Source organism: Hemicordylus capensis, chromosome 2, assembly GCF_027244095.1.
Source record: "Hemicordylus capensis ecotype Gifberg chromosome 2, rHemCap1.1.pri, whole genome shotgun sequence".
In the NCBI taxonomy this organism is placed as follows: domain Eukaryota; kingdom Metazoa; phylum Chordata; class Lepidosauria; order Squamata; family Cordylidae; genus Hemicordylus; species Hemicordylus capensis.
Genome location: NC_069658.1, coordinates 253,704,194 through 253,721,232, shown reverse-complemented (window position 1 = coordinate 253,721,232; position 17,039 = coordinate 253,704,194). Strand labels below are relative to the sequence as shown.

The following is a 17,039-nucleotide window of genomic DNA, read 5'->3' as shown; positions in this document are numbered from 1 at the left end:
GCCATGCCATCAGTTCTTGCCTTTGGGCTTCTCAGAGGCACCTGGTGGGCCACTGTGTGAAACAGGATGTTGGACTAGATGGGCCTTGGGCCTTGTAATGTCGGGCTGTGTCCCAAAGTTGTAGCAGAGAGTCCAACACACAAGAATCCGTATTTATGGAAGACAGTTTTATTACTACGAAGGCGAGGTGAGGAAGACAACACAGGCCAGCCACATAAGGCCTCCAGAGATGCTAAAGCCTGCCTCTCCCCAAAGGCAAGCTCCTTAAGTATCTTTCATGATCTACAGGTGTGCTAGAAGAGCACACCTCTGAACCATTCCATTTAAAGTAAAACATACATCACATCTCCCTTCTCACAAAAATAAAAGAAATAAAACAAGAATACAATTAAAATCATGAATACAAATGTATACACATTAAAAGAAAGACAAGAAATTAAAACAATTATCCAGGTATATATCTTTCTGGCGAAAAGACACGCCTACCATATGATGTTATATACCTAGGACTCCTTTCATCAGATTCAACATGTGTCTCATCTATTACATCATTTCTTGACTTGGCCTCTTCCATACTCCCATTAGACATGTTTGATAACTGATCATGCTGTGCAACTATAGGCATGCTCTGTATGATATCGTCCCTCATCTCATTTTCTTCTTCATTCCTCCTGCGATACCTTAACTTCCGCCTATTTCGCCAATAACTACGTCCCTCGGACGTCATCACCCGATATGTACGGGGTTGATCACCATTCTTTATTACCACCGCAGGAAACCACCCTTCTTTGTTCTCTACCCATACTTCATCTCCTTCTTTCAGGGGCTTAAGAGACTTCGCAGTCCGATCATAAAAGTATTTTTGCCTCTTCTGAACTCTCTGTAAACCTTCATAGATCCCATGAGGTATCTTTGGGCATAATAAATCAGTAGTCACTGGAAGTTTACTTCTCAACATTCTACCCATCAGCATCTGGGCTGGTGAATACTCCATGCCCGTGACAGGTGTATTCCGATATTCTAGCAATGCCATGTATAAATCTACCTGGGCATCTTCTGCCTTTCTAATGAGTTGTTTTATAGAGCGTATTGCTCTCTCTGCCGTCCCATTAGACTGGGGATATCCTGGACTACTGAAAAATTGTTCAAAACCCCATTCCTAAGCAAATTGCCTAAACTCACGACCAGCAAATGGCATGTTGTCACTCACAATACTCCTTGGAATCCCATGGCGTGCAAACACTACTTTCAATCTATTAATCACTGCTCCTGCCGTCTTGTCTGGCAAACTCAACACCTCTGGATACTTTGAATAATAGTTCACCACCAGAAGAAATGGTAAGGAACCATATTCAAAAATATCTATACCAACTTTTTCCCACGGTAATTTAGGAATCTCATGTGGTATAAGTGGTTCTTTTTGGTTTCCGGATGCATAATGCACACATATTGGACAGTTTCCCACCATTGTTTCAATATCATTGCCCATCCCAGGCCAATACATTATTTCTTTTGCCCTAGTTCTAGTCCTTTGGACACCTTGATGTGACTCGTGCAACTGAAGGAGAATTTCTCGCCTCTTGGACAATGGAATAACTATCCTTTCATCTACATAAATAATACCATCCTCATAGCGTATCGAGTCCTTCATAGGCCAAAATGGCTTTGCAAGGAGAGGTACATCTTTCATGTATTGTGGCCACCCTTGTCTTATAAGAGCCACTACTGCCTGGAGCTGATTATCATGACTTGTTGCCTCCTGTATAGCAGATACTCCTTCTGAATGCATAGCTACCGCACTCAGCTTGTGTATAACTCTCTCCCCCTCTAATTGTTCTTCATCATTCTTAGGTGGATCTACTGCAGCCCTCGATAACATATCTGCAAGATACATCTGTCTACCCGGGGTATATACTATATCAAGCTGGTATCTTTGAAGCTGTAATAACATACGCTGCAAACGAGCAGGAGCACTTCCAATCGATTTTTTAAATATTACCTCCAATGGCTTATGATCAGTCTGGACTAAAACAACTTTACCAAATACATATTGATGAAATTTTCTCATAGCATATAACACAGCCAGCAATTCTTTCTCTATTTGTGCATAATTCTGTTCTGATAAACTAAGAGATCTAGAAGCATAAGTCACTGGTTTGCCTTCTTGAAGCAAACATGCTCCCAGACCATCTTTTGACGCATCTGCCTGCACAACTACTGATTTTTTGACATCAAAATATTGAAGTAAAGGTGCCTGACACAACTGCTGTTTAACTACTTCAAAAGCCTTCTGATGTTCTGGCATCCACTGAAATAACACGTTCTTTTTCAACAAATTTCTCAGAGGGGCAGTCAACTCCGCCTCCCTAGGAATATATTTTGACAAATATTGGACAGATCCTAGAAACCTAAGAACGCCTTGTCTATCATATGGGGGTGGCATCTCACGAATAGCCTTCACTTTCTCTTCATCTACTTTAACCCCCTGAGCTGTTACTATATGTCCCATATACTTCACTGAGTCAACTTTAAACTGGATCTTCTCCTTATTAAATTTAATGTTCTTTGCCCTTGCTGTCTCCATTACCTGATGCAAAATCTGATCATGCTCCTCAGAGGTTCTAGCTGCTATGATCATGTCATCAGCAATCATATATACTCCTTTTATGTGTCCAAAAGTCTCTTCATTTTTTTGTTGAAACACATCACTGGAAGATTTAAGTCCAAATGGCAAGCGATTAAAACAATATCTTCCCCATGGTGTATTAAATGTACACAAACGTGATGAGGGTTCATCTAATTTCACCTGCCAATAACCATCCTTTTCATCTACAACTGTAAAAAAATTCATTCCAGCTAACTGACCCAATACATCATCTATCGTCGAAATTGTATAATGCTGCCTGCGAACTGCCTTATTTAAATCACATGGGTCAAGACATATACGCAACTTCCCATTTTTCTTTTCTGTGATAACTAGGCTATTTACCCAGTCTGTAGGTCCCACAACTTTAGTTATGACCCCTGCATTTTCCATTTGTTCTAGAGTCTCTTTTAACCTGTCTTGTATTACAAATGGTACCTTCCTACAGCCATGTATCACTGGGGGAATTGTTGTATCAACATGTATATGATAAGGACCTTCAAATTCACCAAGACCTTCAAAAACATCAGAATGCAATGTAAACAACTGTTCACATGATACAAATTCAACTGATCTTATAACATCAACACGACGAACCAAATCCAGAATCTCACAAGCCTCCCTACTTAGCAATGGAAGGGTTGATATATCAGTCACATAAAACAGTAGTTTCACTTCTCTCTTTCCTGTATACACTGGAATAACGATAGTGCCCAGCGGCTTTATGTGTACTCCCCCATAAGCTACAAGAGTCGTTTCACTTTTGGTTAATACCTTCTGACCTGGTAACTCATTAAATATCTTAATTGGCAACACATTTGCTTCAGCTCCTGTATCCAGCTTAAACTTTACTATAAGCCCTCTTAAATTCACATCTGCATACCATCCTGGGGCTCGACAATCATCAAATTCCATTGTATTCTGAGAGAACTCTCCTATAAACAAACTATGCAACTCTAAATTATGCACTTGATGTTTTTGTTGTCCTCTATTATAACTCATTGAAACTGAGACACACATGTTAGCAAAATGGTTTTTCTTTCCACACTTGTAACAAGTTTTTCCAAAAGCTGGACACCTTTGAGGCTTATGAATTATGCCACACTGAGAGCATTCTTTATTCCTTGCACCCTCATGTCTGTATCCAGAAGGTGACTTCTTATGTCCAAGTGTCTGAACGGGCTTTTCTTCATAATCCTTCTTCACCATAGACATTTCGTATACTTGCTTGGAGCAGTCTGCCATGGTTTGCAGCTGAGTCGCTGTTACTTCAGCTACTTGGCATATTTGCACTGCTTTCTCAAGAGTCAGGTCTGGTTCCCTCAAAAGTCTCTCCTTTAACTTCTCTGTTGCAGTAAAAACAATCTTGTCTCTAATCAACTCCTTGCATACAGAGCCAAATTCACAACTGTTTGCCTTTAATTTCAGCTCAGTCACAAATTGGTCTATGGTATCTCCATGTTTCCAGGGATGATTCCAAAATGAATAACGTTCAAATATAACATTCTTTCTGGGAGTACAATAGATTCTAAACTGTTCCAGCACCTCCTCCACATCATCTGGCTCACTGCCAGAAAAAACAAACGTATTATAAATCAATACTGCTTCCTCTCCTACACAGTTCAGGAGAATAGCTATCTGCCGCTCATTTGCTACTTTATCAAGTCCAGCTGCAGTCAAATACCAACGGAAAGACTGATCCCATCGCTTCCAGTTCTCAGCCAAATTACCTTGCAGAACTAGTGGTCGCGGGGGTCGAAATAAATCCATTCTTCTGACACCATGTAATGTCAGGCTGTGTCCCAAAGTTGTAGCAGAGAGTCCAACACACAAGAATCCGTATTTATGGAAGACAGTTTTATTGCTAAGGAGGAGAGGAAATGAAGACAACACAGGCCACCACGTATGGGCCTCCCAGGATGCGAAAGCCTGCCTCTCCCAAAAGGCACGCTCCTTAAGTATCTTTCATGATCCACAGGTGTGCTAGAAGAGCACACCTCCGAACCATTCCATTTAAAGTAAAACATACATCACAGGCCTAATCCAGAAGGGCTGTTCTTATATTCAGTTATCACAACAAGCACTTCCATGTAACACAGACATAAAGTTACTCTTTATTTGTCTGCTGCCTGCAACAATGCAGCAAACTGTCTGTGTTCAGGATCCCACCTACCTGGCATTCATCGGGGTTGAAGTCATTGAAAATTTTCTTCTCGCCATAAGGGATCCCGAGCAGGGGCTGTCTCCCATACCTCCAGTTCAAGCCGTGGTCATCGCTAAGGAGGCATGAGATCCCATCCCGTTCGATTGTTCCATGACCGCAAACAATCAAACGGCCCTTATTGGGCTTATAGTGTTTCTGCAACCCAAAAGTGATGAGACAAAAATCAGGCTCATTCACCTCCCATTCCAGGCCAAGCCAAGGACTCCACCAAGGCAGGGATTCATGAGGGACACATACCTTGGACAGGTCCCAGGGGAACAGAGTCAGTACCTTGGATAGCTCCAAGCAGGGCCACAAGACAGTAGGGTATATTTCCAGCAGCTGATTGGAGCAGACAGCTGGTTTTTATGACTGCTGCCCAGGCAGAGTGGATTGGAACCACCCCTTCCACTGAAAGGCTCCATGGTTTAAAGAGATTTGACTGATTTTCTAAGCCAGGGGTCAGCAATAGGGATGTGCCTGGAACCGGTTCAGAGGCCTTTTATGGGCCTCTGAACCAGTTAGAAGAATTTGATGGGTGTGTGTTTCCAACTTTAAGAGCGGGGGAAGATCCCACTGCTTTCGGGGTCCATTTTAGTCAAATCCCATCGGGGCGGCAGCGTACCTCCCTGCTGCCCCGTTGCCCCCGTTGTCCGGATATGACCAGAAGTATCCGGTGTGCCTGTGCATGCCAGTGTGGGCGTGTGCACATTGCGTCTGGCAAGCGCCTGCCATACGTGCACAGGTGCATTCGATACTTCCAGTCATATCCGGACAACGGGGGCAACAGGGCGGCTTGGAGGTACGCTGCTGCCCTGATGGGATTTGAGACTAAAATGGACACCAGCCCCGGGGGGGGGGGGGGGACATCAGGAGGGGTAAGAGCACCCTCCCCCACCCCTAAAGCAGCACCCCTGCCACCTTCGAGCCTCCCTTGCGCGGTTCCGTGCACATCCCTAGTCAGCAACCTATGGCATGGGGGCAGCATTCACGCAGCTAGGAAGACTGGATGGTATGATGCCTGCTACCTGCCTCTGGTTGGCATGTCACTACTTGCTTTAGTAGGCAACGGACACCCAGGATTGCTGGCAGTGGTCTCTCTGGCTGTGCTGGCTGGCTAGCCCTCTCGCTTTAAAACATGCATGTGCACAAGAGAGCCAGCCAGCTGTAACAGCCAGAGAGACTGCTGCCATCACTCCTGGGTGTCCATTGCCTGCTACAGCAGGTAGTGACACACCCACCGGAGGCAGGCAACAGGCATAGTTGTGGCTTGTCTTCCTCATACACACACACTCTCTCCCCTCCAGCAGCCCTGTGCTTTGTCTGCTCCTGAAATGGAGGAGACAAAGTGCAAACATTTGCTGATGGACAGAGAAACAGATTAGCTGGTGATGCTTAATGCTGGCTGGAGAACAGCACTGAATGCCACTGGGAAGAGAAGTAGCGATCAGTGCAGGGTTTCTAACCTGATAGTGAGTCTGTCAGCTGGGGCATGACCAGTGACATGAGGGGAGGGGAGGGGTGGGGCAGCATCATGCCCCAATTGACACAAGGGGTGGGGCTAGCGAGGTGAGGTGCATAATGACAAAGGCAAGGGTTCTCAACTTTGAGTCTCCAGATGTTTTTGGACTACAACTCCCATCATTCCTGGCCACAATGGTCAAAGGTTGAGGATAATGTAGTCCAACAACATCTGGGGACTCATAGTTGAGAAGCCAGGAACGAAGGGCACACTTTGAACTCTAAAAAGCACTATACAAATGCTAAATTATCATTATTATTTTTAAATTGTTCATTGCTTTAGATATTTTTAAACAGAATTGGGTGTATTCTGTGCTCCCCCCACCCCCAAATCTGTGCCAAAATAAGCTGAATTCTGCAATCTATCTAACAATAAATTGAGGGATGTTTGTATAATTTATCTGGCTTTTAATAACGCAGTTTGCAGTTTTGCAAAATCTGTTCTGGTTGGGAGTGAGGAATGGGTGCATGACCTGCCCAAGTTAGCAGCACATGAAAAATGGGCCCTCATAAAAGTAAATAAACTGGATAAATGGTCAGATATCTGGGATAACTTTATTGAACTATTCTTAGAATAATAATTAAAAAACCCTTTCTGATTTACCCACATATGTTGGTGCAATGGTGTGTATCTCCTTCTCTTCTTCTCTCCCTCCCCTTCTGCTCCCCCTCTCCTTCTCTCTCTTTCCTTCTATCTCTCCTTTCTTTTCTCACCTCCCCACAGCCAGCACAGCATGCAAAGGGTGGCTAGGGGAGGGAAGGTCAGGCTTGTGGTGGGGGTGGGGCGGAGATAAGGGGTTGGGGAAAACAGGGAAAAATGTATGTAAAATACAAAATGTCAACAAACATTAAATAAATAAATAAATAAATAAATAAATAAATCTGTTCTGGTTTTGATAATCATGGGAGGGCACTGTTGACCCACCCTAACCCCTGCCACTCTGGATTCTGAGATTTCAACAGGCCTTGCCCATGTGCGTTTAAACATATCTGCACCCATGAGGTTAGAAAAATTACTTTTAAACATAAAAGTGGGAATTGGGCTAAGATTCTCAGGAAGCTGAATTCTACAGCCTGTAACATATTCTGTGCTTTTTCTGTCCTTCTGTGGAACTGTAGCTTATGCACCACTCTGTCTGTAAGGAAAGTGGCAAATAAGTAAACAAGTGCAATTCTTACAGTTGACTCAGGTAGTCTCACCTGAATGCCGTAGCCTGGCCCAGGGGAAAACATGGTTGTGCCAACCTCTTCAGAGAGATTCCGAGGGACACTCCATGTGACTCCATCGTTATGGCTGCGGATGATCATGACGCTGGCAGTGAGGCATTGGTTGTAGTGGGCGCAGAGAGTGTATATCAGGAACACCATGTCCTTTTCTGAATCCACCACCACAGCCCCAAGGTTGAGGCCATCTGTCAGGGAACTGTCGTCAACAATGAATGACGTTGGACTCCAAGTAGCACCTGGGAAAGACAGGCAAAGGCATACCAGTGTCTCTCTGTGGCAACGTACAGGTCAGGGCCAGGGCAGGCCTCAAAGCAAGTTAGGTAGTTGCCTGGGACTCCAGCACTGCCAAAGGAAGTGGCCACAGATGTTTGTGAGGCCTCCTGCATTCCTTCCCCAAATGATGTACTCCTAGAAAGTACATATCCTCATCTCTACTGCTTTTCTGTTCATGTAGGCAGCCATCTTTGCACAGTAGCAAGAAGCAAGATGTGCACATATGATCATTGCTAAACAACCTTCACAGTCTCCTGTTGCTTCTTATGGACCTAGAACAGAGTTGCCAACTTCCCATGCTAGACCCTGCTCCTGTGTCTTTAACAACGTCTTGATCTGCAGACATTAGCAGGTGAACACGCTTAAGTTGTGAAAATATCTACTGATTTTTACAGACAAAGCCACTATGAAACACAAACTAGTAGGCCAGGACAAGTTTTCTCCAGTCAGTAGGCAGAATATGTGAATTTTGTTTATGGGATTTTAACTTGTATGAGATACATAGCACAGCTCTAAACACGTATACTTAAAAGTTCAATTGAAGTAGAATTTGTAAATAGTTTTTTTTAAAAAACCCAAATATTTATATACCGCTTTTCAACAAAAGCTTCTAAAGCAGTTTAGAAATGATAGATAGATAGATAGATAGATAGATAGATAGATAGATAGACAGACAGATAGATAGATAGGCTCCCTGTCCCCAAAGGGCTCACAATCTAAAAAGAAACATAAGATAGACACCAGCAACAGTCACTGTAAGTACTGTACTGGGGGGTGGAGAGAGACAGTTACTCTCCCCCTGCTAAAGAGAATCACCACATTAAAAAGGTGCTTCTTTGCCCAATTAGCAGGGATCTAAAAGATTTTTGCCTTTTATAATATTGGAATCCACACATATGTGCTGCAGGGCTCTAACTAGTTCCCCTCTGGGTCAGGCATGAATTCGTACTCCCCGTACCACCAGGGCTGCAGGTCAACAGGGAATCTGTAGGAATCAGGTGATCCAGGAGAGCCAATCCCAGGCTGATACTTGCTATTTAGATCCAAGCTGTCTTACACTCCCTCAGACAGTAACTTTCCTCTTTCTTCAATGAACTCACTGTTGAGGGAAGTCATTAAACTGTTCCTCTGAACTTAAGCCACTCCCTTCATTGCTGCCTGTCTTGTGCCCTTCCAACCCAGACGTGGTGGTATTTCCTCTACCTAGGGATGTGCATGGAACTGGCAGGGGCCGGTTCAATGGCGGGGGTGGGTGGGTGCAGCTTTAAGAGCGGTGGAGGATGCACTTACCCCCGCCACATTTTCCCTGCTGGTGCTCAGTTTCTGAAACATCAATCGGGGTGGCAGTGTACCTCCCTGCTGCCCCCTTCGCTATGTTTCCTGGAAGTACCCGGAAGTAGGGGACGCGCTACTTCCGGGTACTTCCAGAAAACGTAGCAAAGGGGGTGGCAGGGCGGTATGCTGCCGCCCCGACAGATGTTTCAGAAATTGAGCGCCGGTGGGGGAAATGCATCAGGAGGTAAGTGCATCTTCCCCCGCTCTTAAAGCTGCACACCCCCCCACTGCTGAACTGGTGGAACCACCCACCATTTGAACTGGTTCGAAGGCCCATAAAAGGGCCTTCGAACTGGTTCCATGCACATCCCTAGTGGCAGCTTCAGCTTCTTGTCTAGAATAAAAATGTTATCTTAGCCCACCTCAGCTCTGGTCTCATCATCCCTCCACATGCTGACTGAATGTGTGAGGGGGAAGTGAGATCACACTCACTGGCTCTGTCCTAACTATTCAGAAGAATAGGGCTCTACATTTGTACAACTGTATGCATGTAAGGGCTCGTGTGTGTGTGTGTGTGTGTGTGTGTGTAGTTCTACACATGGATAAGCCCATTCTCACCTTTTGCCAAATGTGTGGAGGTCAGAGGGTGTCATGGACAAATGGGCCAGCCCATATTTTTCAACCCCTCACCAAGTGAACAGAATCTATTCGGCTATGGCTGGAGGCATGAGCTTTGAGGGGAATTGTGGGAGATGTATGAACCAAGAAAACCGCTTGCTTAGAGACAATGCTGCAAACACCTCTCTGACTGCCTAATTGCCTCTGAGCCATCTGGCCTTTATTGCTCTTAGATGTGTATTAGAATAACCCGTCCTTCCCTTGCAATCCACACCCCTCCTTCCTCCCCCAACCTTTTCTGCCTTAATTGCTCACTGAATGGACATACCAGGGCCTTTTTATTCTCAAGGACAATATTTTTTTCCTGGTTGCACACTGGAGCTAGCAGAGGGAAGGCATCTGCAGAAGTGATAAAACTGACAGACAGCATGGGGGTACCCGCCCCCTCCAAAGGAAGGCTAGTAAAGTAGAGGACCACACAGAGGACCACAGAGAGAGAACTGAATGAAGCGAGGGGGAAGCTGAGCCTCCTCACTTTGCCAAGCTATGGGCTCCAGAGGGCCCCCCTTTCTTTGGAAGCTACGTACCCAAAGCATCGACAGCCCAGTGGTTGTCCCTAGTATGATATTCAAAACAGACTCTGTTTTAATCTATCCTCATCCCTCTTTCCCCCCATTTTTTAATTTCCCCCATCCTGGTTCTGGGTAATTGGACTGTGAGCTGGCTAATCATCATCATCGCTTTTTATTATACACTTTCCTCTGTTCTTCAAAATCAGGGTTTCTTAACCTTGGGCTCCCAGATATCGATGGACTACAACTCCCATCATCCCCAGCCATGTCCATTGTGGACATGGAAACCCTGCTCTAAATAAATGCATAAAGGAATTTGGTGTGTGTTTCTCTCAATAGCCAGCACAGATATGGAACCCAAGCAAGGCTGTGCCAGACTCCTAGTGCTTATGCAGTAGAGCATGTACAGACTGCCCTAGAAGACCTGGAGCACAACAAGGGCTAGGCTACCATCTTGTGGAGGCCAGGAGGTGTCTGGCTGCTGTCTTGCCTTTTGGCCCAGGAGGGCAGCTGCACGGTTGATCTGCCGCTGTTGGCTGCACTGCCAGCAAGTAACTGCTCCCTCTTTCCACCACCACTGCCACATAATTCCCTGCTGTTACTTGAGTCAGTAATGGGTGCTTATTTGAGAGGTGGGGTAGGTTCTCCAGCATGTTACGGCAGCTTGAAGCCCTGATGGAGTGCAATCCTGTTCCCCCTCCAGGCAGTCAATATATGAAAAGGAAGGTGAGAATATGGCTTGCTTCTGCTTTCCAGCTGTTGGACCATCAGTGCCCAGCACTCAAGTAATGAGTGCATATTGTAGGCACTGGAGTTATTAAAATTGTGGGTTCAGCTCCACCAGTATTTTTTAACTCTCCACTTCAGTTGCTAACTTTAAAAAAAATTGTTCAGGTACTTTGAACTAGTTTTGAACCAGTTTAGATAACATTTTTTTAAAAATGCTTTGTTAAAACTATTTTTTAGATTTTGATGGTTTTTAAATTATCTTAATTGTTTTTAATTGAGTTTTATTTATTGTTTTAAGTTCTGTACACTACCTAGAGATTCATGTGTTAGGCGGTTTATAAATGTAACAAATAAATTTCATACAGAGCAACATCAAACTCTGCTGCTTGCAGTGTGACTCCATAAAATGAATATGTTAACTATTTCCCTTGAGAAAAAAATATCTATTATTTTGTAAAACTACACTGACTCGACAGCACAACTTTATCTATTTGGGAAAACCTTTATGATGATGATTAAACAAAGGTTTTCCCAAATAGATAAAGTTGTGCCGTCGAGTCGGTGTTGAGTCCTGGAGACCACAGAGCCCTGTGGTTTTCTTTGGTAGAATACAGGAAGGGTTTACCATTGCCATCTCCCACACAGCCTGAGATTATGTCTTTTAGCATCTTCCTATATCACTGCTGCCCGATATAGGTGTTTCCCATAGTCTGGGAAACATACCAGCAGGGATTTGAACTGACAGCCTCTTGCTTGCTAGGCAAGTTATTTTCCTGCTGTGCCATTAAGCGGCTACTTCACAAATAGATACAACGGGATAAAAACCAGGAAACCAAGACACTAATCAGGCAGATGAGAGCTGAGTGCCTGATAAACTGAAGCACACATTTTGAACTAGTTACCACCATTTGTGGTATAGTGGTTCAGTTCTGGTTCAAGGCAACCAAGAAATCTTAGGTTTAAGTTCAGATCCAGCTCACTAAAAAACCTTGCGGAACCAGTTTTTAGGTTCAGTTTCACATATGGTTCAACTCTCTGGTTATAGGATAGGGTTAACACACCCAAACAAACTTGCATAGTGCATGTCCTTCCATCACAACTCAATGTATTCAGACATTGAGGTCGTTTACACGACAGGGCAGGTGGGGGGTGGGGGTGGGGGCGGAAGGCTGGTTAAACTCACTTTCCCCACCCCAGACAAACGGTTGCCTGTTTCTGGGAGTGTGTTCTGTGCTCCAAGATTATCCATGCTGTGTGTTGTAGCGCAGAGCTCCGGAGGCCAGGACGATGTGTCCCAGCCTCCAGATATCCCATGATTTACCACACAACATGCACTGAGGGATTCCCCCAGGAGACAGGCACTCTAGGCACCATCTCGGTGTCCGCTGGGGCTAAACATACAACCTGGAGCCCAGGTTAAGGGCTCGCGTGAGCTCTTAACCCTGGCTAAGAGCCAGGTTTAAAAGCAGGGCTAGGCGGTGCTGCCCTGTCGGGATCGGGCCTGATCCCAGCGGTTCTCATGTGTAGCCTAACCCAGGCTGGGCTTCCCTAGCCTGGGACAGGGTGTATGGGAGAATAGCCTCATTATGTTGTACAGGCATTCAAATGTCTGTACACATGAACACATTTTGTGTGGATGACTACATGTGTTCATGTTAAAGGTGAACATGAGTACAGATCCCTCAAATGCAGGGTATTGATAGGAAGAGTATTGCTGTGCATGTGTTCAGCATGACATGCGAATAACTGTATGTGCGTACTGACCTGTTCATGTGTACACTGTGAACAAATTGTGAACAGGGCTCCGGGCTTGCTATTTATCTGCCTTGGGTCCCGTCCCCCCCCCGCCACCCCCATGGCCCTCAGCCTCTCAAACCTTTGTCCAGCGACCTGCGCATGGCTATGAATTTAGCTCCGGAGTCCGAGGAAGAGTGTTTTCTGGCTTCAGAGAAGGCCAAGAGGGTGCCCTGACGCGTCGCTGCAATGAGAGGGACCCGGAATGTGTTCACCTCTCCAATCACGCTGCCGTTCACCCATAGCAACTGCTCCATGGTGATGATGGGCTTAACCTGCCGAGATAAACCCAGGAAGGATTGTCAGGTCACTGCGACAAGGAAAGTGGTGGTGTGCTTGAAGACAGAGTACAGTATCATCCTCCAGTGATTTCAGGAAAACAGGCAGACAGAAGTAGCAACCTGTATGCACAGCCTTCTGTTCTGGGTCACGCCTCGATCATTTCATTCTGGTACTGGAATGCTAGTAGGCATAAGACACATTATTCACCCAAGCTTTTTAACTAGATTTGTGATTTTAAATTGTTTTAAGGTTTTAATGAAGTGTTGGCGCTTACCTGAAAGATCATTTTCTTCAGAGGTACGGGTTGCATCCGCAGCTAGGATGGGTTGTCTCGACCTCCTGCTCCTAGACAGGGCCAATCAAGAGCTTCAGCTCACAGCAGGAGGGAGGGGCAATCCCCTGATCTCCAGTTCATAGCCAGCTCTAGCACTGCTCCAGAGAAACCAAGTCAGAATTCAAGGTAAAAGGAGTAATAAACAGATAGTCAGGCAGAAAAAACCCAGCGAGAACAGCTGAAAAGAACTCGGCATGACCAACTCAACCCCTGCAAGGGGTACCAGCCACCCCAGAGCGAAACCGCCCCACAGATACATAGGAAACAGGTGGGAAGGTGGATAACAGGACAGCAGGTTAAACAGCCCAGACAAAAGACAAAGCGGGTGGGGGCGGATGCAACCTGTACCTCTGAAGAAAATGATCTTTCAGGTAAGCGCCAATGCTTCATTTTCCTTCAGAGGAGGGTTGCATCCGCAGCTAGGATGGGACCTACCAAAGCCCCTGATATACCGGGTGGGAGCTTTGAGGTCTGGCTCAGGGAGAAACCACCTGCTGCAATACTCTTCTCCCAAAGGCCGCGTCTGCTGAGGTCCAATCGTGGATCTTATAATGCCTCACGAAGGTGGAACTAGAGGCCCAAGTGGCAGCACGGCAAATGTCAACCAGGGGAGCCAAGGTAGCGAAGGCAGCTGTAGAGGCTGCGCTCCTGGTGGAATGCGCAGTAATCCCCTCTGGGACTGGAGTTGCTGAACTGATGTATGCCAATCTAATGCACTGGCAAATCCAGAGCGACAAGGTAGTAGTGGAAACCTGTTTTCCCAAGGAACCCTCCTGAAACGAAACAAAGAGGGAGTCCGAAACCCAAAAGGACTTGGTGCGCCGTAGGTAGATCCTCACTGCCCTGCGCACGTCCAGCTTATGCCACTCCCGCTCCTTGGGAGAGGAGGGGTTAGGACAGAAGGAGGGCAGCATGATCTCCTGAGCCCTGTGAAACACAGAGTTCACTTTAGGGATGAAGGAAGGATCTGTGCGGAGTAGCACATAATCCGGGTAAACGAGGCACAATTCCTTACGCGCAGACAGAGAACGAAGGTCCGAAACCCTCCTTGCAGAAGTCACGGCGACCAGAAATAAAACCTTAAGGGATAAAAGGCGTAAAGAAATTGACCTCAGAGGTTCGAATGGAGCCTTGGTAAGGGCTCTCAGGACCAGATTAAGGTCCCAGGTAGGGAACCTATGAACTGGGGGAGGATTAATAACCGTGGCCCCCTTGAGGAACCTTCGCACATGAGGATGCTGAGCCAGCGAAGAGCCCTTCAGAGGTATCACAGAAGAAATGGCAAAGAGCTGACGACGCAGGGTATTAGGGCGGAGCCCTTTGTCCAGGCCTTGCTGGAGGAAGCGCAAAACCAGGCCTACAGAGGCGGATTTCGGTGATGCACCCTGAGCACTGCACCATCTTGAGAAGATCTTCCAGGTCGATTGATAGACTCTGACCGTGGAAGGCCTCCTGGACGCCAGGATCGTGGCCTGAACAGATTGAGGGTAACCACAGGCCACTAGCGCCTCCCACTCAACCTCCAGGCGGATAGATTGAGCCAGGCCGGATCCGGATGAAACACTGGACCCTAACTGAGCAACTGGCAGTGCGACCCCAGCTGGAGAGGCGGTTGGGTGGACATCTCCACCAGGTCTGAAAACCAGGGCCTGCGTGGCCAGTGAGGGGCCACCAGAATGACCTCCGCCTGCAGCATCCGGATCCTTTGAATTGTCTGTGGGAGGATTGCGAACGGTGGGAAGGCATAGATCAGCCCCTGAGGCCACCGGAAGGTCAGAGCGTCCACTCCCTCCGCTCCCGGAGATTGGTACCTGGAGAGAAAACGAACCACTTTGGCATTTTCCGGCTTTGCGAACACGTCTATGTCTGGCTGACCGAAGCTTTGTACTATGTGCCTGAAGGTCAGAGGATCCAGAGACCACTCCGCCGGGTCTATCTGGGAGCGGCTTAGCCAATCCGTGAGCACGTTCAATTTTCCGCTGACATGGTCCGCTTCCAGCGACAGGAGGTGTTGTTCCGCCCAGGTCAGGAGAAGGGAGGCTTCGTTCATCAAAACCTTGGACTTTGACCCGCCCTGCCGAGCTACGTGTGCCTTGGCTGTGGCGTTGTCTGTGCGTATCAACACATGACGGCCCTGAACTACTGGAAGGAATTCCAGGAGGGACAGGCGGATCGCCCTCAACTCGAGCCAGTTGATGGAATGGGAGCGTTCGGTCTCGGACCAAAGTCCTTGCGCCACATGTTGCAGACAGTGACCGCCCCAACCCAGAAGGCTGGCATCCGAGGTCACCTGGATTCGTTCCAGTGGGAGGAAGTTCGTCCCCCTCGATAAGGCTGGGGACACCCACCACTGCAGGGATTGAACAATCCGAGGTGGAAGAGTGATGGGGAGCCTGGAGCGGTCCATCACCTGGGACTGATATCTGAGAAGGAACCAATGAAGCGGGCGCGAGTGAAACCGGCTCCATGGCACTATGCCCAGGGTGGACACCATGCGGCCCTGCAACTGGGACAGGGCCAGAACGTTGGTCCTGGGGCAGGCAATTAGAGAGCGGCAGGACGCAATCAGGGAATTCCTGCGTTCCTCGGACAAGCAGACTGTCCCCTGTACCGTATCGATCACGGCTCCCAGGTGAAGAACCCTGGTCTGAGGGGTCAGGGAACTCTTGGGCTTGTTGACAATGAACCCATGGGCCTCCAGCACGGAGAGGGTTAATTGGACATCCTTGTGGCCCCTGTCGAGGGAGGGGGACCTGACTAACAAGTTGTCCAAGTACGGGTACAGGTGGACCCCCCTGGTCCTCAAGTGCGCCACGAGTGCCACCATGATCTTGGTAAACACTCGAGGCGCAGTCGACAGACCGAAGGGGAGAGCCCGGTACTGGAAGTGGCGTGCCGAATAAGCAAACCTGAGGAAGCGCCGGTCCTGGTTGTGGATAGGCACATGAAGGTAGGCTTCCTTTAAATCTACCGAGGCTAGGAAGTCCCCCTGCTGCAGGGCCACTAGGATGGAACGGAGCGTCTCCATGCGGAAGCCCCTCCTCCGCAGGAACCGGTTGACAAATTTTAAGTCTAGAATGGCTCTCCACTCCCCGTTCCTCTTGGGAACCAAGAAAAGGATGGAATAAACTCCCTTCCCTTGTTCCCCGGGGGGGACAGGCTCGATTGCCCGAATGTCCTGCAGGTGAGAGATGGCCTCCTCCATCAGGTGGTGCTTGGAAACCCTGTGAGATCGGGGGGAGGGAAGGAACCGGTCCGGCGGTTGTGCTGAAAACTCCAGAGAGTACCCTGTAGAGATTGTTTGCAATATCCAGGCATCGGAACAGGTCTGAGCCCAGACCTGCGCAAATTCCCCCAACCTGCCCCCCACTGTGGGGGAATCCGGAACCGGGAGGCAGGGGCCCCGAGGGGAGTCATTGGGATTGGCTTTGTTTGAAGCCTGGCTTAGCTGACTGGCCAGACTGCTGGGACCTGCAAAAGGCATTGTCTCGGAAGGAAGATTGTGCCTTATTCCAGTTAGACCTATCGGGCCTGCTATGCCTGGGGCGAAAGGAAGACCTGTAGCCC

At 47.4% G+C, this 17,039-nt stretch overlaps 1 protein-coding gene across 8 annotated transcripts in view; it reads right to left on the bottom strand.

Annotated features, from left to right (window-relative positions):
• Positions 1–17,039, bottom strand: part of NEU1 (neuraminidase 1) — a 48,191-nt gene that overhangs the window by 10,513 nt on the left and 20,639 nt on the right. For 6 of the 8 annotated variants that reach the window (XM_053297504.1, XM_053297508.1, XM_053297506.1 and 3 more), the window contains exons 2-4: positions 12,939–13,131; positions 7,569–7,831; positions 4,818–5,003 (exon numbers count right to left, since the gene is read on the bottom strand). In XM_053297504.1, the coding sequence (XP_053153479.1) occupies positions 4,818–5,003; positions 7,569–7,831; positions 12,939–13,131 (642 nt within the window). Of the gene's footprint in view, positions 1–4,817; positions 5,004–7,568; positions 7,832–12,938; positions 13,132–13,412; positions 14,973–17,039 lie in introns of those variants that run through there. The other 2 variants (XM_053297505.1, XM_053297509.1) reach the window with 2 other exon arrangements.